This window comes from Protopterus annectens, chromosome 6.part0 (assembly GCF_019279795.1).
Source record: "Protopterus annectens isolate FY-2018-M chromosome 6.part0, PAN1.0, whole genome shotgun sequence".
In the NCBI taxonomy this organism is placed as follows: Eukaryota; Metazoa; Chordata; order Ceratodontiformes; family Protopteridae; genus Protopterus; species Protopterus annectens.
In genome coordinates this window covers 30,138,269-30,162,959 of record NC_056737.1, presented here as the reverse complement: position 1 = coordinate 30,162,959, position 24,691 = coordinate 30,138,269, and the positions used below count along the sequence as shown (strand labels likewise).

Here is a 24,691-nt window from a genome sequence, read left to right as displayed (position 1 = left end):
TTTTACTTGAACCCCTAGCGATAAATTGGTTCAAATCTTACTTAGACAAAAGACAGCAGGCTGTGCTATGGGACAATAAATTATCTAACCACCTTCCCATTTCCCTTGGTGTTCCTCAGGGCTCTATATTAGGCCCACTCCTATATTCCATCTTTATCATTGACCTTCACTCTTCAATTCCTCATACCACCTGCATTCAATACGCAGACGACTCTCTGTTCAGCCACTTCTCCAACTGAACTACAGTTCCTTACCCAAAATGCATTCAATACTGTAGAACAATGGTTTTTAAACTGCTGCCTCCTCCTAAACCCCAAAAAACTAAACTTTTACTGTTCACGCCAACCCGAAAGTCCACTCTAATAAATTTCTCTCTCACATCTAATAGTGGCACTCTCATATCTCCTGAACCTACCACCAAACTTCTAGGTATAACAATAGATAGCAACCTTCACTTCGATATTCATATAAACAGCACAGTTAAAACAATCAACAAAAAATTAGGATCCCTCTATAGAATTAAACCCTTTCTTACTCCAGTAGCCAGGACCGCTATAGCCTGAACTCACTTAATCTCCACTCTACTCTATGCTTCATTTATCTATACTAACCTTACTAAGAACTAAACTGGCAATATTCTTCTTCTTCTTTCAGCATTTCTCAGTTAGGGGTAGCCACAGCGGATCACCTGTCCGCTCATGATTGGCAGTGGAGTTTCACGGTGTCGAGTTGCCAAGCCTGGCGCCCAACTTTCCACAGAAGGCACACACATGCACACACTCACACCTAGGGCCAATTTAGAGTGTCCAATCCACCTACAGCATGTCTTTAGGATGTGGGAGGAAACCGGAGCACCCGGAGGAAACCCACGCGACCACAGGGAGGACATGCAGACTCCGCACAGAAGGCACCCCAACCAAGAATCGAACCGAAGAACCTCTTGCTGTGAGGTGGCAACACTAATCGCTGCACCACCGTGGCCACCTCAAATAAACTGGCAATCTCCTACAGTAATATTGCCAGATTTGCTACTGCCTTTCTTTTTAGAACACATCACTGTCTTAATCTAAACTCAGATGGCTTGAATTTCCAAACCAAGTTAATTTTCAGCAGCTTACTATAGCTCATAAAACCCTTTACCAACCCACCAACACTCCAATACTTGCCAGCATTATTACCCCTTACAACAATCTTAAGAATTTACACTCCTCAAAGAAAATACTTATCAATACTTGCAAAACCAAAAACTTGGCAGGAGACTCCCTCTTCTCTAATGCTGTTGGAAAGCACTGGAATCTCTTACCCACTGAACTTGTTTCTCTGTCTTCATTAACTCTTTTTAAACAGAAGCTAAAACTATTCCTCCATACCCACTGGTTATGCCCCTGTACTAAACCTGACTAACTTTCCTCCCTTACACTAATGCATTCTCCTCACCTTTATTGACTTACCCTTAAGAAACCAAAGACTATGTCATGACAACTAAAATATATGTATGTATGTATATAGTAACATTGCTTGTATATTTACCTATTACTATTTGAGTTATGCTTATGATGAGTACTGTACTTTATATTACCAACAGATGTTTAAGTTTCACTGTTGCAACTTTTTATATTGTTTATTGTATCTGTCTTGAAGCTTATCCCCCCATTCTTTTTTGTATCTATCTTGGAGCTTTTCTCCCTGGGACTCTACTGAAAATGGACATGTATCCAGTTAGACTAGCCCGGTCAACAAATGTAAAATAAAATAAATAAATAAAAATAAATAAAATAAATATTAACAAAGCACATCAGAAACTAGACATCTTCTGTCAGCATAAACACTTAACTCTTCCACAAGACAAACCCTTGCTATCACTTACTTACTACCCTGTCTCATCTATGGTGCTCCATAACTCACTAACCTTCAATCCTCTCTAAAAACTAAACTTGCAGCATGCTACAACAAAATTTCAAAGTTTGTTACAAATGCTAAATATACAACCCACCACTGTACATCCCTACACTCCCTTAATTGGCTTGAGCTCCCTCACTCTCTCACTTACCTGCAGCTGACAACTGCGCATAAAATAATCTAAAAACCTTTTCTCTGTCCTTCCCTTATTTCTTTAGTTAGTGCTGTCTTCCCAAAAGATCAGATCTGAAAATCAACAACTTTTGCTGGTCCACAAACCCAAACTACTTTCTTGTCAACTTCTATGCTCCTGTATTGTAGCTAGAGCCTGGAATGCCCTTCTATTAACAATTAGAAATAATGAAATCTTGACATCCTTCAAAACTTCTTTACATGTGCACCTCTCCTCATCCTGGAACTGCACATGCATCAAGCCTCCAGCCCCTAAATCCTGACTCCCGCTACTTCCTGAATATACAGGAACACCCATTCCACCTATCCTCCACACTCTTCTTCTTAATTAATCACTATTACACAAAATGCTTTGTTATAACAATATTTCTTCTTTGGCAGTAGTTTATATAATACTAGCCATTTAATTATCTTTCTCATATCATGCTGACGTTGTTACTTAAGCCTGTAAGAATTGTAATAATTTGATATTTGTTTTATATTTTGTTGTATATTTGCTTTATGTAATTGCTAACCACTTCTCTATGTACATGTTTATTGTTGAGTTTTTCTCCCCAGGCCTCCAGTGAAAATGGGCTTATATTGGCCAGTGGACTATCCCAGTAAACAAATGCCAATAACTACATACATACATACATACATAAATAAACAAATAACATCCTCTTGTATTTTTTTTTAAATATTAAGCATTTCCTGTATGTCTGAAGTAAGCTTATAGTGTGAGGATTTTGGTTGATAGTGACTTGTGCCTTTTTGCTTAACATCTTACTTTTATTAATTAATCTGTGCACATTTTTTTGAAGTCATCACATAATTGTGCATTTTTATTTTTTTCTAAAGCTCTCTCCACTTTATACATTAACATTGATACTTTATCATTAACTTTAATGATTTCAGTATTATCTCATTTCTTTTATTGTACAAACCTCACTTTATGTATTTCATCTTGTATTTCTAACAACTCTTTATCATACTATTTCATTTTATTACTAGCCCATCTTCCCTTTCTATCTTTAATATGCATTTTTAAGGAGTCTCATAATATGACTTTAATAACCTGACCATTATCATTCAAAGATAAGAAATTCTCAATTTGTTCTTTAAGTTAACTATTAAATTCTTTTAATTTCATCATATATACTAGGATTCTTTAAATAATCTAAAATCTCTTTAAATCCATTAATATATTAATACTTAGTGCATTACGTTTCAGATAAAGGACAAGGAATAGTTTTAAAATAATTTACTTTATTAAGTAAATCTGTGGAGGCATAAATCATATCATATCTAGTTTGTGTCCCATGCGCTTAAGAATAATGAATAACAATGACTTATCGTCTGCGTTTATTATTAAATCAACTAAATTATTATTATTAATCCGTCTGTGTGCTTTAGCCAATGCCATAATTTTAACTTTCTTCTGCTCACTTGTATCTTCTGTACTAGATATGTATTAATCCGTCTGTGTGCTTTAGCCGATGCCAGAATTTTAACTTTCTTCTGCTCACTTGTATCTTCTGTACTAGATATGTAATTAAAACCCACTGCTAAAAATTAAACTACCCTTTCAATGTCTGTGTAGTCAATTTGTGATTTTTAGCTACTCTTGCACCTATTTTACGGATCCAGTAAAAATTAGCTAGTGTATAGAGTTTGCCGTTATATTTAGTTATTACAAATGTATACATTCCTTTGAAATCATTAATGGATTCCATGACCTTAGGCATTGCAGTAGATACACTCCAAAGTGTAACAGTTTCTCTATTCTTTTTGATAAAAAAAGCAGATGATGACATTTCATAACCGCAGTTGTGTAAATATTGTATATTTTTATCTGTCAAGTGAGTCTCTTCAAGAATGTAGTGTCTTCTGTATTTAATTTTAGATATCTCATGAATGATTTCCTTTTTTGTCATTACTTAATCCGTTTACATTATCAGATAATAGATTAAAACTATCCATAATGTGTATTTAGAAAGATTTATTTTAAAAGATGTGACACATTTATCCTCTATATTAAGTTAATGATATATAACACTCTAATGTATTCCTCAACACTGTCTTAACATTCCACATTCTTTAAAATTCTTCATTTTACAAACTAAACTAGTAAAACTAGTCTACAACTGGAACTTGTATATATTACTAATAAAATGCAACCTACCATAAATACCAAAGTTCCTAGACAAACTATGTACAATATCACTACCTATCAGTACCAAAACATTCGTCAAAAAACTATCCATAAGCTACCGTGACTTAATACATGTAAATTTGCCTATGTCACAATTGATAATTCAATAAAGGTGTTTTAAAAAGCTACCGTGACTTACAAATAATTAATATAATATTATATGTAAGTTAGAAATAATAAGAGACTACGAGACTGTTAATTTAGTTATATATTTTGCTGTTTTAAACTAGTCCCACATTACTACATAAAAGTTTAATAATCCTTTTCTGTTAATCAAAAATATTAAATAATTCAACAAATAATTGTATTACATATCTATTTATGTAATCGTAGTTTAAATTATCCATTAAATATTTCTCAATTCTTCATTCATTTAACATTATTGTAACCAAATCTCTAAATTAATAAGTAGAGTGGGACCTGAAGAGAGAAAGATATTTGTAAACTTATAGGTGACAGGTAATCTTATCAAACTAAACTATTATGCAAAAGAAAATCAATGCACATACACATTTATCATGCTAAAAGATATGTACATATTTTATAGATGTAACAAAATGTCTGAATTAATTTTAGAAGTACAAGTGTCTGTCTTAAAATTTTGTAACACTCTTAATATGATTAATATCAACATATTTAAAAATCCTTTAGCTTATTAAATTCATGAAAATATGTACATTATGGAGGTCAAAGAGAATGTCTTGCTATTTCTGTGGAGTAAAAAAAATGCAATCTGTATAGTATTCAAAAGTTACAATGTGCTTAATCCAGATCCCATTCTCTGTTCCCAGGTTCAAACATATTAAAAAAATCTACTTTATTTTCTATCAAAATGGATGTACTGATACAGCAATATAACACTCGAATTTCAGGTCTGATTTTTGTAATGAGTTATTTCAGGTAGTCTTAGTGAATCTAATAATATACAGTATGAAAGACCTTCAAAGTTCACATGATCAAGCTTCAAATTTTAGTTTTCAGAGTACTTTCAAATATTCGTATGTGTTTTTTATATAGAAATTGTGGGATGTCTTGTACATTCACATTTCTGCCATATGCAGGTGTATGTAATACATGTCATTCTTATTAGCAGTTTGTTATTTAAATATATTTTTCTGATTTGCCCACTAATATTCTGCCTTATTCTATATAACTTGTATTTCTAAAATCTTCCATGAAAGAGCTATTTAATCATCAGTTCTCTGTTAGAGATTACAGTATGTGTATATATTTCTTAACTTACTAATACTGCTGTTTTATTAATCTTATACAGTAGATATTTCATTCCTTATCTATTGGCATATTATTCATAAGATGTTTACTCTTCTGGTTAATTCTAGTATTACAAGCAGTCTTGACTATATATAAAATAATTCATACTCGTTTAATTTAAATGTGTCATTGAGCTATTGTGAACTGCTGTTCTGACCAACAGTTAACATCCTGACATTAGAATTTGATTACAGCATGTGAAAATGGCAATTCACAATACACAGCAGCTACTAATTTCCTCTACAAGTTTCTCATTCTTCTTAATTCTTTTCTAATCAATAACAGACATCTAGCTGTACTTGTTTCCATTAGTATGTACAGTTAATAATTCTACAGCATAAGCTATTAACATTCATTAAAATTGTCGGCAACAGATCTGACGACATTCAGTTAACCCAGCAAAACACATACTAATCAAGTTGTCTGTAGCTTTTGTTTTACCAATTCTTAACTTCTGAAGCTTCTGTTAGTCCAATTCTTCACTTCTAAATAAGTATATTTTTTGAAAAAATGTTATTTTGAGTAGATTTCTTGGATATATAACTTGAAAAAAAATAAAAAAAGTTAATTTGTGTGTTCACTGACATCAGTGATGAACTTTGATCTAGTTTTTCTTCAAAAGATCTCAAGGAGCTGGCGGGAAGCAAAGAAAGCAAGAATCAAACATTTTCAAACACATGGAACATTCTTTAGTTCTGAAGCTGTGAAGGGAATGTGTTACACAGGAACAAAGAAAACTAAATCACCAGCACTTTAAAACTTCGAATTAGCATATTACTTTGATCTGACATTCAGTTAACCCACCAGTGTTCATACTAAGCAAAGTTAAACAAATACAATTCTTGACTTATATAGTCTTAAAGTTACCAAATCTATTGCTTCCAATTTAATGACATTCCCTTTAAGGAAGTATTTGTTTAACATTTAGAAATGCATGTATATGTTTAGTTAAATGAAATATATTAAGTCTTTCACTGTAAATATTGTAAAACAGTAAAACTAACCATTTATATAAAATGTTATAACTTAAAATGTAACTGCGTACTTACTTATATTTTGAAGCTTAAGACCCAATACAGATCTTTTACTTAAAGGATAAATCTATTGTTTCAGAAAATAAAAGTCCTGCAATCAGAGAATAAGTCACTTGTTTTAAGCATTTTAATTTTAGAGGCAGCGTTCCAGGAATTCAGCTCAGCCTGTCTCTCGTGAGGTATTGCGCTCCAAACCATTTCTTCAGTATTATTAAGGATTTTATTTATGTTAAATGTGAATTCACCCTCCAGTGTGTCAAATATTTTAGTTCCTTCAGAAAGAAATAATTTGATCTTTGCAGGAAACACAAGAGTGGCTCTAATATTGTTCTTTTTAATTTATTTAATCAGTGGTAAGCAAGATTTTCTTTTACTCATTACTTTATTGGAATAATCATTTTCAAATCTGACTACATATTCACCTATTTTAGTAGATGGGCTGAAGCATGGTATTTTAATATATTATCTTAATCTAAGTTGGCCATAAACATAACTATAATTGAACATGGTGGTGAGTTTTTCTTCTTCAAAGGTGCTCTCAGGGATCAGTGTGCTCTTTCAATTCCAAAAGATAAAGTTTCAGGTAGATTTAATGTTTTATGTAACCAGGTTATCAAGAAGTTTATTATATTGTCTCTCTCGTACTTTTCAAGTATACCATCAATTCTAATGTTATTTCATCTCAGTCTGTTTTCTAAATCATCAACTTTATCTGTGAGCCAGTTATTTTGTTTTAAAAGGAATTCAGTTTGAGACTCACCTTCAGTTATTCTTCCTAAATGATCATTTAAAGTTTTTTACATATTGCTGATTTGTACACTTTGTGTGACTGGATATGTTTTTAACACAAGAATCTTGAGTACCATTTCTTGAGTGGTTCATGTTGACGTATCTCCTGTCTTAACCAATCAGTTGAAATTTTAACAGGAAATTTACAATTTTCGAAGAACTTGAAGCTATAAATCCTTTCTTTGACTATTAGCGAGTGAGGTTAGCTAACAAGTATCTCCAAATTTTATTATTTTGTTATATTTTCTGTCAGAAAGGGTGGCCACGGTGGTGCAGCGGTTAGCGTTGTCGCCTCACAGCAAGAGGTTCTCTGGTTCAATCCTCAGCTGGGGTGCCTTCTGTGCGGAGTCTACATGTTCTCCCTGTGGTTGCGTGGGTTTCCTCCAGGTGCTCTGGTTTCCTCCCACATCCCAAAGACATGCTGTAGGTGGATTGGACACTCTAAATGGCCCTAGGTATGATTGTGTGCGTTTGCATACCTTCCGAAGGCTGGCAACTCGACACCGTAAAACTCCACTGCCAATCATGAGTGGACAGGTGATCCGCTGTGGCGACCCCTAACCTGGAAAAGCCGAAAGAAGAAGAAGTTATATTTTCTGTCAGAGAAAAGTTTTCAGTCACAGAAATTTCACCACTTGCTGTGTTAAGTTAGTCATCTTGGCCATGCCCCTCTAGATTCCAATTTTTGAAGTGTATTGTCCACCAGTGTCTAGTGCTGATGACCTAGTAGAAGTCATACATTTCTTGCACAGAATGCAACATAGGAAGTAAAGTAATGGCAATTGTGAACATAAATGTACCCAAAACAGACTGGAGTAATATTGATTCTACAACATTAGTAAGAATATTTATAATGTGTGCTCAGGAACAGCAGTTTCTACAGATTGTAAACAAACCTACCAGGGAACAGAATATACTGGATATTGTTTGTGTTCCTAAGGAAATTATTTTTACTTCACACGTTTGATGTGCAGTGATCATAGGGTTAAATGTTAAACTAATGCTAAATAATTATGCCAAACTGAAATCTGAACTAGTGCATAGAGGATTAAAAACAGGCTATAAGAAAGCAAAACAATCTTTATGTAAAACTAATTATAGTGATGCAGCCAGTGGAAAGACTGCAGAATGTGACAAGTTTTGAAAGGGAAATTGACAGAATGCAAAAAAAAAAATAATAGGGTATAGGCACACTAGCTCAAGAAAATATATTTCTTAAATAACTAGGTACTTAATTTAAGATGAGAGGTAAAAAAATACAATAAATGGAAACAAGGTCAAGCTGTAGCTTTGAAAACTGAAACAAACCAGACTGACAAATTAAACACAATGTGAGAGACGATAAGGAAATTTTTTAAGAAAATGTATATAGAAATATTGAGCATAATAGGAAAGCATTTTATAGATGCATAAGATGCGGTAGGAATAAAAAAATACAGATTGATAAAGTGTGAGTAGAATGTCAAATTTATTCTAAAGGACAATAGATTATAGGTTTACAAAATGTTGTGTAAAACAGTGTGGCTCTACAGTGAAGGTCATAAATTGTGCCAGTAACATCCAAGTAACTTAAGATACTGAAATTAAATTAAATTAGTTGATAATGAAAAAAAGAACTATGCAAACTGGACCAAAAATTGCACAGGGAAGAGATGGAATTAGTAACAGTGCCCTGAACTTGTTGTACCATTGTAGCTGTTAATTCAGTATGTCATTTAAGTATGGAAAGAGTCCTTAAGATTAGAGACTTGCACTTGTTAAACCCATCTTAAAGGGTAGGGGAATAGGGCAAATCTATAGCTTTATAGACCCATAAATGTATTTTTTGTTGTGGAAAAATAATGAAGGTTATTTTGGATAAATTATTGTCAGAATTGGAAAGATTGGGACTTGAAACCTTATATTAGCATATATTGAAAATGTACCTGTAGCATGGTGTTCTGTAATAATATAACAACAGCTCTAAATGAAAAGATGTGCTGTAATGTAATTTATAGATACTTAATGTCAGCCTTTAATAGTGCCATATACCAAACACTGATCAATAAATTAGAACTAAGTATTGCAAGTGTCCTACATCATTTAGACAGCTGAGACTCTAGGTTACAGTCAGGGTGCCACACAGGGCTCTCTTCTAGGTTCATACTTGTTTAGGTTATATCTTTCAGATGTATCTTTTTCTTCTGAGGTGTTTCATAGTCTGTACACAGATGACCTAAATGGGTAAACTTGTTATAGCTGTAAAAGAACGAGCTTGGCTAAATTTACCATTTGGGTACAGGAGAATAATGTACTGATAAACGCATGAAAAACTGTTGATTTATGAGACATTGACTGGTGAATATTTAATACAGTCCACAATAATTGAAACTAGATTCATTTAAGAATCTGGGTATATGGGTAGACTCAGCTTTGAGTTTGATCATATCAAAATGTCCAGTATGTTCTGTTCCTTGGTGTATAGAAAATTAGAAACGAAGAAATCATTGTAAGTTACATCTGAGCCAAACTAGAATATGGAGTAGTAATATGGAAACCTTATAAGAAAACTAGTGTAAATTGGAAAGAGTGCAGCAGAAGTATGCCAGGGTCATCCATGGATGTGAAAATTTAAGTTATTGTGAAAGATTAAATATCTGAACTTTATACACTGTTTCATATAGATATTTAAAAGAAGATCTTATTCAGATATATAGTGCATTTAGTCTCTTAGCTCTGGGATGTGGCGACCCCTAAAAGCCGAAAGACAACAACAACAGTCTCTTAGCTCTGGGAATGTTTAGGGTTATCAAAGAGTAGTAGAGAATCATCTTACAACCTGAGTGAGAAATTCTATAGGAATAAAAGATAGTGGTTCTCTGAGACTGTTGTTGGTGCTCGGAATAGACTTCCAAATTATATGAAAGAAAGGGCTAGTTTAGATATTTTAAGAATAACTTGAACACTTTTGATGGTATTGATTGATATTCATCATTCCCACTGCTACAGTAGCTTGCAGGGTATATGGCTTGGTTTCCCTGCCCATGAAACAACAACCAGGCATCTTCGCCAAGCTCTGGCTCCTCCCAGACATCCACTCTGACTGCTGAATGGCTAGCCTTATGGAGAAAGTCAGCAGAAGCATCCCTGGGGTTTCACAAGAGCAGCAGTCTGTGTAGAACTTCATTTAGGTTTATGTGTGTTTAATAAGCTAAAAACCACAAGGACCTCTTTAAGCCTAGCAATGCATCCCAAATCTTTGACAAGTTCCGGTACCCTTGACAAGTGTAAGCAGGGGCTTGGGAGATTAAATATTTGCAAGCAGGGGCTTGGGAGATGAAACATTTACAGGCTGCCTGTGTCTATTAGAGACACAGGTGCCAAACCACAGATGAATTTCTGTTCCCCATCCAATTGCCCAAGATGCACTTGAATTGAGTTAGGGAAGAACTCTAATTCACATGGATGGGGAGTCTGTTCTAGAGAAGGGGTAGTCTATGGGATACATACCCATCTTTCCAGCAGGTCCTATCACTGGCAAGGTTTAAGTCTTTAGAATAGGTACATTTGGTGGTGTTTGTTTTGTGAATATGCAGCTGGTCCATCAGAGTGGGGTTTAGCATTGCCTTGTATGCAAGGCATAGATCTCCCTTCAACAGCATATAGGAGACAAAATACAGGGATAGGGCCTTGAGGTGGTCTGCATAGGACGTGTTACTTACCCCTTGGATACTTTTAGTGAGGAACCTCTGTGGATCTTCCAGTTGATGGATATGTCTGGTTAGGTACATACCAAAGAGGCATTGTACTCCATGATAAGTCTGATGAATGCCAAATACAGTGGAACAATGACCTTCATGGACCTAGATGCCATACCTTTCTTTATAAGCTGCACAACATAGAATGATTTCCTCACTACTGTATACACATGATGGTCAAAGGCTGGATTACTGTCTGTGTCCCCCCAAGTCCTTGGCTACTGGGTGAACTTTTATGGGTGTGTTGTTAGTATAATAGTTACAAGGGGTGGATGACTTCCTGAAGGATACTGTTACACATTTCTTGGCATTTAGTTTTAGTTTGTGGCTCTGGCACCAGGTGTTTGTCTGTGTCAGCCCTTCCTGGAAAACTTTGTGTCAGTGGGTGATTTCATGACAATTCCTAATTTGCAGTCATCTGCAAATGTATATAGCCAGAGGCCATTGACATTGGCCTTGATTTGAGAGAAGTAAATGCCAAAATGAGCGGTCCCAGGACTCTGGTTATGACTGGCCTCTTTGTAGAGGTGGATTCCACAGTTCTAACTTCCTGGGTCCTGTCTGTAAGCCAGCTAGCTATCCACTGTGTGAAATAAGGCTTTGTACCTAACCTGTTACATTTATCAACAATGCCTGAGTGTGGGATTGTGTCATATGCCTTGGCCATATCAAGGTAGGCAGTGTGAACCATTTTGCCCTCATCCATTGCTTTGGTGACCTTCTCAAAAAAGTCCAGCAGGTTGGGTAAGCATGACCTGCCCTTGATGAAACCAAATTGGATTGGGTCTAGTGTCTAGAGTCTTCCTTTGTCATTATTGATCATTTCCATGATCATTCTTTCCATAGCTTTCCGTATGATACAAGTGAGACTTATGGGTCTGTAGTTTCCAGGATGTGTAGGTGGCCCACCTTTGTGCAGAGGGATGACTGTTGCTGTTCTCCATTCATGAGGCATGAAGCCTGTTTGGAGGCTACAGTTAACTCTGTACATCCAAGTGATGCCTCCAGGTGCAGCTGCAGTTGACTCCTACTGATGCCTCTACGCATCAATTATTGCTTGTTCATATTTGCATCAATAATTCCAAAACAATGCTATGTACAATGTTTTAAAATATTTTATCTTAAAGTTTACACAATGGCAAACTCAAATGTATTAATATTTGTCCTCTGTCTAGTGCGGGTAAGTAGATATTACCTGTTTTTATGATATTAATTTATATAGATACAATTTTCACATTTTTCTAATTGTCTCAACAACCAGTAAAACAGACATAACTCCTTAGCTTCATATGAAAGCTCTCGGCTAGATGAATAAAATGCTGCTCACAATATGTGGGTAACTGGCGTGGTTGCTGAGATATTGTAAGTTGTTTACAAAATATTACAAATCTAATAGTTACTATGTTTACTGTGACTTACAAAATTACGGTTTAAAACCTAGAACCTAAAGAATGCTACCACAGTAAAAACAGTTTGTGCTGAAGAGTTTGCCATTCGTACTTCTTTCATAACCCCTGTGGTTCCAGAGATATGAGCATTTATTTGAAATGTCAGGACGTTAGTTGATTCTGCCAAAAAGCTTAGACTCCACCCACTGGAAGTTACAGTGCAAACTTCCTGAGCTCCATTGAAGTGAATGAGTTAAGTAGCAGTTCCAGAAGGCCTGATTGGCCATGTTTCATGCTATTTAGAAGGCATCCTGGCATATTGTTTGGGCCCATTGATACACATGGCAGGTAAGTCCACATTGGGAAACTCCTCCATACAGAAATTATTGCCCTTTTAAGAAAATATTTTTAATTTTATTTTCTCAAAGCAGTATTTCCCCATTAAGAAACCTAGAATTTTTTTTTTCAGTATTGCTAGTTTCCTGTGGAGGACTGAAGTTTTTTTATGTCAGTGCTATTTAACTAATTGATGGCTATTTTTATGAAAGATATGTACTGTTGTGTAAACTTTGATTTTTGGACTAAAAATTTTAATTTGGGATAGGCAATAATCTGTTTAACATTGTAGAGTTTATGTTCACTTCGTGACAACCTACCTACTGTTTTGTTTTTTTTCTAGAAGGAACTCTAACAGAGTGCTGGCAGGGAGTTTGTGTGCTACTTGTGCTTTTACTTTTTTTAAGTGGCAGGGGATAAGTGGTGTGTGTAATTGTGCTGCTTATAGACATTCCATGACAACTGGGCAGAAGAACCAAACAATACCTCCTTGTCCAAAGCAGAATCTAAATTTTCAGACTTAACTTTGGAACTGATCATTATAGCAATGCTTACTTCTTTTGTCATCTCCTCCTCCTCCATGACTACAGCACGGGTACTTAATCCTGTCCTTCTGGTTCCATTCTCACTGTACCCAGAAATAAAAATGCACTTAACAAGGAGCCCTTGCCACTATTGCAGGCTCAGTCTATGCCTCAGCTGATAGTAGGTGAACCTGCATGGTCATTGATTGTTCCTCATTCTAGCAGTGCTTACTGCTTTTTGCATCTCCTCATCCTTGGCTACAGCATGGCTACTTAATTTGGTCCTGCTGGTTCCTCTCTCACTGTATATCGAAAGAAAAATGCACTTACCAAGAGGTCTTTGTCACTGTTGCAGACTCAGTATATGCCTCAGCCAATAGGGGGTGGAGCTGCAGTGGTCATTGCTTGCTCCTCCGACCACTCACTTTTTTTTCTCCATTTTCCTTTGGTGTAGTCCTTTCATCCACCATGAACAAGGGATCAGCCCTGTCCTTTTTGTCTGTTCCAGTGTCCGGTACAGGCATGGGAGAATCATCTTCTCTAGAGGTGGGAGACACAATGGGAAATTCTTCACACACTAATTGAGACAAGAGAACAGTAAACCAATTGGACATCCCTCCTTTGAATTGTGTTTCTTCCACAGGGACACCTATTTAAAAAAAAAAAAGTAAGTTTAAATATTGTTTATTTCAAGAAGTGATTACAGTTAAGAAATATAAGTTAGCAAGGCATGCATTAATCCTTGTGTCCAGAAGCTATTAAAGGTGGGCATCTCCTGTACACAAATTCCTGAGGAAGTAGGGTATGATGATTATGATTATGACAAGGATAGGACTTCCCCAACAAATTCACAAGTCCAACTCTCAGAATGTTAGGGAAATAACACTTTCCTTCTTGTTCTGGAATTTTCTTTTAATTAAACCATTGTCAGGATCCTGATACCCAGATGTTAGTCCCTAAATAGCAGACAAAATGTGTTAAGTGTCTCAGACTGATACATTTCTTTTTTTTTTCACCTTAGATATGACTTAGCAGCCATATTTACTACTTCGCCTGCTGGCATTAAGTTGTTACTGAACTATACCACCTCTCCCGGTGACAAGAAAGTAAGGTTGTTTGACCACCTATGTAAGGAAATGTTATCTTATTACACTTTAGCGTTTGAAATTCTGAATTATCAGGCTTATGTGTGGAAGTTTATTGCTGTCATATGGGTAGTCTGAGGGGATTTGCTACCATATCCTCTAAAGAAGAAAGCTGTTTTCTGAATCATACTGTTTATACATTGTCCCAAGTATGCAGACATATTTTGAAGTGTATGTGCATGATTGTGCAGATACTGTATATAGAACTACTGCTGCAATGCTGAGAAGATATGTTTGGGTATGTAACCAAACATTTGCTGGTGAATTAAAGTCTGAAATTTTAGATTCTGCTTTGGACAAGTAGGTATTGTTTGGTTCTTCTGCCCAGGTCCTCAAACAGTTTGGTGAAAGAGGGAAATTGATTCAGGGAGTTTCTAATATTTTTAATGTTCCACAGTAAATATCTCTTAGGCCTCCCTCTTTCATCAAAAAAGCTAAATAAGCAAAATCATTTTTCTGGCAAACAGTGAGCTAGAAATAGATGTCCAAAGGGAAGTAATAAAAAAAACAGGGGCAAATGCTACATAATGACTATGCCAGCAATCCTCTACAAGCCAGTATAGCTACAAAACTATTAGAGAAACTGGTCCTCAACATCCCCCTTTAGCAAAAGATTGGTTTAGACTTTTAAGTTTTAAAAGTGGTGCAGGAGGGTTACATGTGGCACTGTATACAAAAACCTCTTTAAGGGGAATTATTTCCCACCCTCTGAACCAAACATAATTTTTTTCCTCAGGGTCTTCAGGCTTTACACACTGAATGAGTCATAAAACAAGTGTCTGTAAGTCAAAAGGGCAAATGCTTGTCTTCCAGAATGTTACTAGTGATAAATAAATAAGTCTGTTGGAAACCAGTACTGCATCTTTGTTTCCTAAACCTGTATGTGAAAGTACCGGAATTCAAAATGTTGACATTACAGAACCTATTACCCTTCATTCCTCACATGAGTAATCAGTAGATTTAAAAATGCATATTACTACAGCCCCATAACCATAGTCTTCAGGAAATTTCTAAGGTTCTCTGTTTCTGGATCACTTTATCAGTTCTGTGCATCATCTTTTGGATTATCTACAGCTCCAAGAGTGTTCATGAAGTGTCAAGCACCAGTCATTGCAGACTGAATGGCATTCACATGTATTTATTTATTTGCAGTTTGTTGACTGGGAAAGTCCATTGGGCCAAAATGACCCTTTTTTCAGTGGAGGCCCAGGGAGAAAAGCCCCACTCAGAATATTACAATAGTGAATAACAATACAAAAATATGACATGATGTAAAAATAACAGATTGACAAAGTAATAATAATAATAACAAAGCATTTTGTGCACATTTTTTCTTATTTAAACTGCTGATCTTTGCAGAGTCTTTTATCCAGATGTCAAGAGTCATTGGGTTTCCAGATTAATGTGGCACAATCCTCCCTGACTCTGTCTCACAGAATTGTGTTTCTCGGACGCCTTCTAGAAACTGCAATTCAAAAGGCTTTTCTGACAAGGTGTTTTTTTTTTTTTTATCTGTTTCTCCAGTCACTCTTAGAAGTCTTCAAAAGCATTTCTTAGGATCTTGGGGTTCATGGCAAATATGATTCACATAATTCCTTAGCCAGGTTTCACGTGAGAAAAATGGTGGTTCCTAAAAATATATGGACCCACTATTTACATCTTCTGAAGCATCAAATTCCAATTTGGGGCTTTCTAAAAGTCAAACTTCATCAGTGGTGAAAGCAAATTCAGGTAAACCCAGGTCTTACTTTCTCTCTTCTCAAGCCCCAGGCCAATTTCTCACCTCAGGCATTTCAGATTCTGCTTGGGGTGCATTTTCCATGGGGGCTAAATTGCAAAGCCCTTGGAGTCATTCAGACAAACCAAAACACATCACTGTAAAGGAGACATAATGTGATCCATGCTTTTAAATCTTTTCATCACTTATGGCCTCCAGGATCTCTCCAGGTGATTATGAACAATACCACAGGTATGCAGTAATTCAACATAGAGGTAGAAGATCATATCCCCTATGCAGACTGGAAATGATGGCTTGGGGAGGTAGCTCTGCAAAATTTTTTAATCCTCCATGGATCTTCCATCGTGTCAGAGCAAAACATAGTGACAAACAAGTTGAGCAGGATCAGGGCAGACCCTTATGAACAGAAATTGAACAAGAGGGTCTTTCAGAAACTGATCCAGTTGTGGAGAACACTTCCTGTAGATCTGTTAACCCCATTTTAAAGCAGGTGACAAGTATTGACAAGGATGTCTTGCAAGCAAGCCTGGAAAACGCACACATTTTTATTACTATGGAAGGGAATGTTCCTTTATGCTTTTCTACCCTTTCCACTGGTAAGGGTAGAAAAGCATAAAGGAACATCCCCTTCTACAGTTCAGAAGAACTCCCAAAAATCATTGAGATTACTCCCTTTTGACCCAGGCAACATTGGTTCTCCCTTCTTATGGAATTTGCCAAGGGCAGCGACTGCATGCTTCCTCACAGACTAGAAATACACAAGACAGGGGGTGTTTGATACACCCCAATCTCAGTCAACTTCAGCTAACTTTCTGGATGACTCAGTTCTAGTACCTTTTTAGGCATGTGCCTAAGGAGGCAAGAAAAAATGCTACTAGAAAATCCTATATTGGTAGGTAGAAAAAATTTCGTAGTTAGTGCCTCACCAATAATCATGGACCCATCAGGGATTTATTTTCCTCTGGCCTCTCTTATTCCTCTATAAGGGTACATATTTTGGCTATTTCAGCATGTCTGCTCTTGGATCTTGCGCTTTGTACTTTGTGATAAAAGTTTATGAAAGCAGTTTTACACATGACACCGCCTCTTAAACTGGTTCATTCTTCTTGGGATCTCAACTTTGTGCTGGAGAAGTTGACCATGTCACCTTTGTGAAGCTGGCTGGTGGTAGTTTCATGGACAAGGAAACAATCCATATAGCCTAAAGGCTGCTGTAGTAATGAGGAATTCACACATACAATTATGGGTAAATGGAACTTAACACAATTGCACTTTTTGCTATATTGGCAGGCTAGAAAGGGATTATTTCACTTGCCTGAAATATTTGTATGTTTGCATTTGTCTTTTTACAGATAGTCTTAAATCTTGGTTGGATTTTTCTGTAAGGGTGAAGAAAGGATGGGGAGACTCATGTAAAAGTGCAAAGAACACCATGTGAGGATCAGTTTTAATATTGGATTCTGTGAATAAAAATACTTTACAGAGCACATAGAATTTGTGAGGAAGATAGAAGAATTTTTCGTTGAAAGCATGGTAGTGCGGACTACGAGTTGCCGTCTTACATTCTGTGGTTTTCTTCCCATTTACTTACCAAATGCATGCTACTTAGCCAGTGCTAAACGACTATATTGTATTCTTTCAGACATACCAGAATACAAGTTTTTTGACATGTTTTGAAGGAAAAAATATGCATATACAAAGAAAAGAAAGAAGGCCGTAACGGTTTTCTTAAAATGTGAGTGGCACTCTGTGTGTGGTTCATATAGTTTTTCATCTTTGTGGTTTTGATTTTAAAATGTTATTTGTCTTTTGCATAGTAATAGTTTGTCAGATAAATGCTCATTAAAAAAACAAGCTGCAAAGAAAAGACTTGTTAATATTCTTAACTCCATTTGCTTTGTACTAGTGTATTCATTTCTGTTTCTCAAGGTTGCCTTCATTAAACAAATCCTATGGAAATGCCTTAAAAATTCCATCCATGGTTTACAGACAGAGACTGAATGAGATTTTGGCATTACTACCACCAAAGAAATATGATGGTAAGTGTTTTTTTTTATCTTGTCTGTGTTATTCGGAGTAGTACAAATGCTAGCTGTTTTTTCATTGAGCAGGTGATGCACTTTATAGACTGGGTTCTTGTAAATAAAGAAAAAAGGAATTTCATAAAACATTAAGACACAGGCACACACGTGCTCAGGCACATTTGTATGTACATAGAGGAAAGGTATGTGAATTGTAAAGCAGTACAAAAAGTGAAGACATAAAAGGTGATGAAACACTGAAGAATCTGTTAAGTGATGGCATAATTTCTTTTAGTCAAAACCACAATGTAGAGGAATGTCTTCACATAATACTAAACCAGCGTTTAATAGTACAACACAACTTTAATAAAATAAATTATCCAGATAAAAATTTAAGCGCTTTCATTCCGAATTCCAGTTAAGAGGAACTTCATCAGACAATGGATACATTAAACACAAGCCTATTTATCTACTATGTAACCAATAGAAACTCATAAAGCGTTCACTCCCCCTCCAACTGTCCAATCAAAATAATACATTTTGACACATCTCCAAAGGTACGTCATACTTCTAGCGGTAAGCAGAACAAGTTACAGTGTTCCAAGCTAAAAAACAGTTAATACATATAATATAAAAACTATCCAAAAACTATCTTTTCAAACCTTTCATCTTAAGTAAACATTTAATTGATTCTACACCATTCCGCCCTGGCCAGAAGCGGGCATTTAATCTTATTTGCCACACCAATTCTTTTTTTTTTCTAAAATAACTGGTGAAGCTCCCCCTCATTCTGTTAAATACAAGGCATCAGTTATAATAAATTTAAAATTATAATCTGGATTTGAAAAAAATATGTCTTGATAAAGCATTAGTGTCCTTTTTTAATCGGATGTCACTGAGATGTTCAGACATCCTATTTTTAAATAAACATTCCATTTTGCCCACATAAAAACAAGGGCAACCAGAACATACAGCGCAATAAACAACTTTAGTTGTTTTACAATGATATTTAACATATATTCTAGTGGTGTAATTATTAATCTTGATTTCGTTCACCTCAAGTACATATTTACAAAAGGTACATACATGCACCACATTTCCATATATTCCCAGTTCTTCTCGGTAGATGCTTGAAGCCCTGGATTCTTCTGGTGAAGAACCTCTGTGGTTTCTTCAGCTGCTGTCCATGTGCTTTGTGAGGTACATGCCAAAAGGGACATTGTACTCAATAATAGGCTTTATAAGGGAGGAATACAGGGATGTTATGACCTCCTTGTCCCTGGATGAGATACCCTTACTTAAGAGGTGGGCCATGTAGAATGCTTTCTGTACACCGGAAGCAACATGGTGGTAAAAAGTCAGGTTGCTATCAACCTGAGTGCCCAAATCCCTCACGAATGATTGCGTGCTTAGGACATTGTTATTAATGTGATCATTTGTGGGGACATCACTCTCCCCAAAGGGGATGATGATGCATTTTTGGTGTTCAGCTTGAGGCCATGCTTCTGGCACCAGTCATTTGCCTGAGTGAGACCCTCTTGGAGGATGTCCACATTACTAGGGGAATTGATGACAGCACCCAGCTTGCAGTCATCTGCAAACTTGGGCAGCCATAGCCCACTGGTTTTGGTCTGCACCTCAGAAAAGTATATCCCAAATAACAGACACCCCAAGACCAAACCCTGGGGTATGCCGCTTGTTACGGGTCTACTGCTTGAGGTGGCTTCCCCTATTTTGACTAGGTGGGTTCTATCAGTGAGCCAGTTTGCTCATCTAGTAACATATGGATTGATGCGTAGTTGAGAGAGTTTATCTGTTATGCCCGAGTGGGGAAAAGTGTCAAGTCTTTGGGCAGGTCAAGGTAGGCAGTGTGCACCATCTTCCCCTCATCCATGGCTTTGGTGACTGTCTCAAAGAAGTCAACCAAATTTAGCAGGTATGACCTCCCCGTGAAGAAGCCAAACTTTGTGGGATCGTGTGTTTGGAGGTTGCCAGTGCCCTTGTTAATGAGGTCCATGGTAATCCATTCCATGGCCTTGCAGATCAGGCTAGTTAGGCTGATGGGTCTATAATTTCCCAGCTTGGTGGATGCTGCACCTTTGTGTAAAGGGATGACAGTGGCTTTCCTCCACTCAGCTGGGATGAAGCCAGTACTCAGGCTTTGGTTGAATAGGGCGCCTAATGGTGCTGCAAGTTCCTGCCTGAGTTCACATAGGATGCAGCCTGGTATGTTATCGAGTCCCATGGAGGCTGTATTTTTTGCCTTTGAGAGAGCAGTAATGACCTGTTCCCTAGATATAAGGGGCTAGGGGGCAGGTACTGGGAATGTCCTGATTTAGTGATGGGGGACAGAGGGGTGCAGTTTTCACTGAATCTGTCAGCCAGCAAGTTTGTTATATCTATGACATTTGTATATGTGGTGTCCTTGACCACCAGTTCTGAACAGATATGGGTGCTTCCTTTAAGGTTGCGGACATATGTGAAGAAGACCTTCTAGTAGATGTGGCCAATATGGACTCGAAGTTTGTTTTGGAAGATTTCACTAGTGCTCTTATTTGCTTGTTCAGGCTAAGGAGACATTGCTTCCAATTGGGCACCTGCTCCTTCTTGGTCTTGGACAGAATTTTTTTCCTTTTGTTGTAGAGTTTATTTACTGCAGATGTCCACCAGACAGGTTTACTCTTCCTTACGGAGGATGATTTAGTCCTGTCGGGTATTTCTGATTCCATGCATCTGTATAAATGCTTGTATAGTGCTTTGGTGTAGTTTTGGATATTGGGGCCAGTTCCTACAGAGGGGGAGGGGGCTGTGAAGCTGTTTATACCATCCCTCAGGAGGCTGTAATCAGGTTTGGAGAAGTTTTTGTCTGATCCTAGCTAGAGGCAGGTTGGAGGAGATAGTGACTTTGAAAGTAACCGCTTTATGGTCGGATCTTACCAGGGAGGATGATACTATAGGGTTACTCATGTTGGTTAATACCAAGTCCAAGATATTATCATCTCTTGTGGGGGTATCGACTAGCTGTTCCAAGCCATTTGCATTGAAAAAAATCAAGGCATCTCTGGGCATTTGTGTTCTGGCATGCGTAGTTCTTCCAGTCTGTGTTTGGGAAGTTAAAGTTACCCAGGATCAGGGTAAAATGTTGAATCTTGATAGATTCGAACAGGTCCAAATAGGTGGATTGGGCATCTTGAGTCAGATTTGGGGGCCGGTAGCTAGCTGTGATTTGAATAGGGGTCTTGTCAATGGTTAACTGCACCTGGAGTGTCTTCTGTACGTCATGCTGTTTGACCAGCCTGGAGGTGTGTATATCTTTAATGTATGTTGAAACTCCACCTTCTTTGTCTTTATGGCCCACAGTTTGCGGTCTGAATGTATCATAGTATGAGTAACCAGGTAAGGCTGGGGTGCTGTCCACAGCATTGAACCAGGTTTCTGTGACTGCACAGATGTCAGCATTTTTGAGGGTTAAGAATGCTTGCAGTGAGTGCAGTTTCATGTTTAGACTCCTAGCGTTTAGCAGCATGACCTTTAATTTGAATTTTGTTGAAATTTTATGTTGGTTTTATCGACCTCAAGACGTTTCCTAAAAAAGGCACTATGGGGGAGGCAAGGGCCTTTGCCAGAAGCCTGAAGCCCAGGTGAGACAGATGCAGGCCATTTCTGGCAAAGCATTGTGGTTTGTCAATCATATCTTCCCATGCTGTCAGATACTGGATCCCCCTGGAATGACACCAGAAACTAAGCCAAATGTTAAAGTACATCATTTTCTGTTTGTATTGAGGCATCATTCTGGGTGATGGCAGAATGCTGCTTAAGGCTAGGGACATACCTGCCTGGGATACATAATCAGTAAGCTCAATCATGTCTCTCTTCATATAGTCTAGAGAGGTATGTCTCAAGTCATTCATGCCAACATGGACTATGACAGAGTCATAACAGTACCTGTTGTTGAGAGACTTGAGTGCATAAGTGATATGGTGGATTCTGGCACCTGACAGATGAGTAACCCTTTTCCAGCCTGGTGAGAGGCACATCTGTGTGTCTCACAATGGAGTCTCCTATGACTAATATGTTGGGTTTATGGTGAAGCCTTAGTGATTGTGAGACACAGGTGTGTGGACTATGCGTGGTATGTGGTATGGAGGGCTGTGGAGATTGCGTGTGTTTTTGCCTCTGAGGTCTCCTTTGGGTATGTTTATGTGGAGGACCTCTGCATATGAGGGTGTGTGTGTTGTGTAGGTTGGGTGGTGGTTGAGGTGTAGTGATTGTGCTGACAACCTTTTCTGTGCCAGATATACTGGCTTGAGAGGGAGAGAGCGTGGACTCTAGGTTCCTAATGTAATTGCATCTCTCACAAATTGTGTTCCCAGGTGGTAGTAGTAGGTGGTTGTCCATGTACATGAGGCAGTTACTTCACTATCTCAGGATGCCCATATCAACCAGACCGGCAGGAGAAACTGTAGGAAATTGTCCATCCATATTTCTCAAAATCTGAGGAAGAAAGGCCTGGGAGAGCTAAGGGGTGGGCCTAAAGCCCAAGTTCTTAAACCAAAAATAAGAGCTTAGAATAACACTTAATTTAGACAGGCTGTAAACAAGAACAGTAATAAATGCAACAGAAAAGATGCAGTTGAACACTTTAGAGAACAAGCAGCAAGTAGAAGGATAAAGCAAGATGAAGTAACAGTGTAGTAGGAAGAAACACAAATACAGAAAAATATAAGCAACTGAATAAAGTGTCTCTTTTTTTGTTTAACTTTTTTTTTAAGTGGAAAGAGAGAGGAGGAACAAAAGATAATTCAAGGTTAAGTGACTAAGGGGTTTGGCCTTCCCAAATCATCTCTGTATTGGGTAGAATGAGCTAATGAGATGGGATTGGGAGGAGTGTCCCAGATCAAATATACAGTAGGGGCAGGCAGCTGCAAAAGTCACCAACTTTAAGAACATAACAGCAGTTTGGTGGGAGGCTCGGACAAAAAAAAATTCAGCACAGATCAGAAAACAAAATCGGTCAGCAAATATGTAAGTAATTCAGTCAAGCAAAAAATAGACAGTGCAGAACACTGAAAAGTTAAAGTGAGAAAAAATATACTTATCAGCTCTATATTTCCAGATTGTTTGAGAAGCAGTCTCAGTCAGGCACAAGGAGATTCTAGCAGTGATATGCAGGAATTCACACAAAGGTAATATTTTTATACCAGCAAGACATAACACAAAAGCTGTTAGACCAGGTTTTCCACCCTGGAATAAGTTCACTACAAACTCTCTGAGAAATAAAAATTTCAGCATGTACAGAAAACAGAAGTGATAGGCCAGTGAGTGAGATCCCATATGAAAGATAATATTTTATACCAGCAAGACAAAAAACAAGCCTTGAGAAATCAGATAACACAAAAGCTGTTAGACCAGATTTTCCACCCTGGAATAAGTTCACTACAAATTCTCTGAGAAATAAAAATTTCAGCATGTAGAGAAAACAAAAGTGATAGGCCAGTGAGTGAGTTCCCGTATGAAAGAGCAATGGAAGACACAGAATGAAACTGAAGAGAATGGTGGCACAGGATGATACTGTAGAACTTTCTGTAGAATTCCCACAGGAAATGGAGAACAAAGAAGAATGTGCTGTCAGTTTACAAGAAAATTATCTAGGCAAAGAGTTGTTTGATTTAATAGAGATGGACAGACATACTAACATCAATGAAAGAAATAGACTACAGAAAGTCAAGAAAACCCAAAAAGTTAGAAGTTTGATAAAACAGATGAACACGGTAATTAGGACTCTTCATAGAAATTCATGCGATGTAACAGAAGTAAATAGGATATATTACTGTGCAGCTAAATTAATAACAGATCGAGTCTTACCACAAAAATACAGGACAGTAAGGGAAAGGAAGGGGAGAAATCGAATATCATCAAATAGAGAAAACTGTAAGGCAATTAAGACCAGAAGTGTCACTATTAGAAAAGTACAGAAGAGGGAACAGATCAACAAAAATACTCAAAGACAGATGTGATAAAAGCAATGCACAGTATTCGAATGGATCAGGATCTATCTTGCATTATTGCAAATAAACAAAATCTCAGTACAGTCAGAAAAAGTTAGAAGATATGCAGATAAATATAAAGGAAGAGTACAAAATAAGCAATTTATTGATAACCCCAAAAAGTTCTGTAGAGAATTGGGAAACAAGGTAAAAGGAAGTGAAAGATCACCCAAAAAAGTAGTAGATGCATTTTGGAGAAAAATCTATGAAGATCATGTGGAACATAACAAAGATGCTAAATAGATAGAAAAAGTAACAAAGATAAGAAGTTGAAATGTACATGATGTGAAATGGGATGAAGTAACAGCCAGAGAGATTGAAATAAAGTTAAGAGAAGCCTCCTTATTGGAAAACCCCAGGCCCAGATGCAGTACC

The 24,691-nt window shown here is 37.0% G+C and overlaps 1 protein-coding gene across 2 annotated transcripts in view; it reads left to right on the top strand.

The window, feature by feature from the left end:
• The window catches only part of HEATR5A (HEAT repeat containing 5A), a 2,570,019-nt gene that overhangs the window by 840,868 nt on the left and 1,704,460 nt on the right, over positions 1 to 24,691 (top strand). For both annotated transcript variants that reach the window (XM_044073826.1, XM_044073825.1), the window contains exon 13: positions 18,178 to 18,287. In XM_044073826.1, coding sequence (XP_043929761.1) covers positions 18,178 to 18,287 — 110 coding nt within the window. The remainder of the gene's footprint in view (positions 1 to 18,177; positions 18,288 to 24,691) is intronic.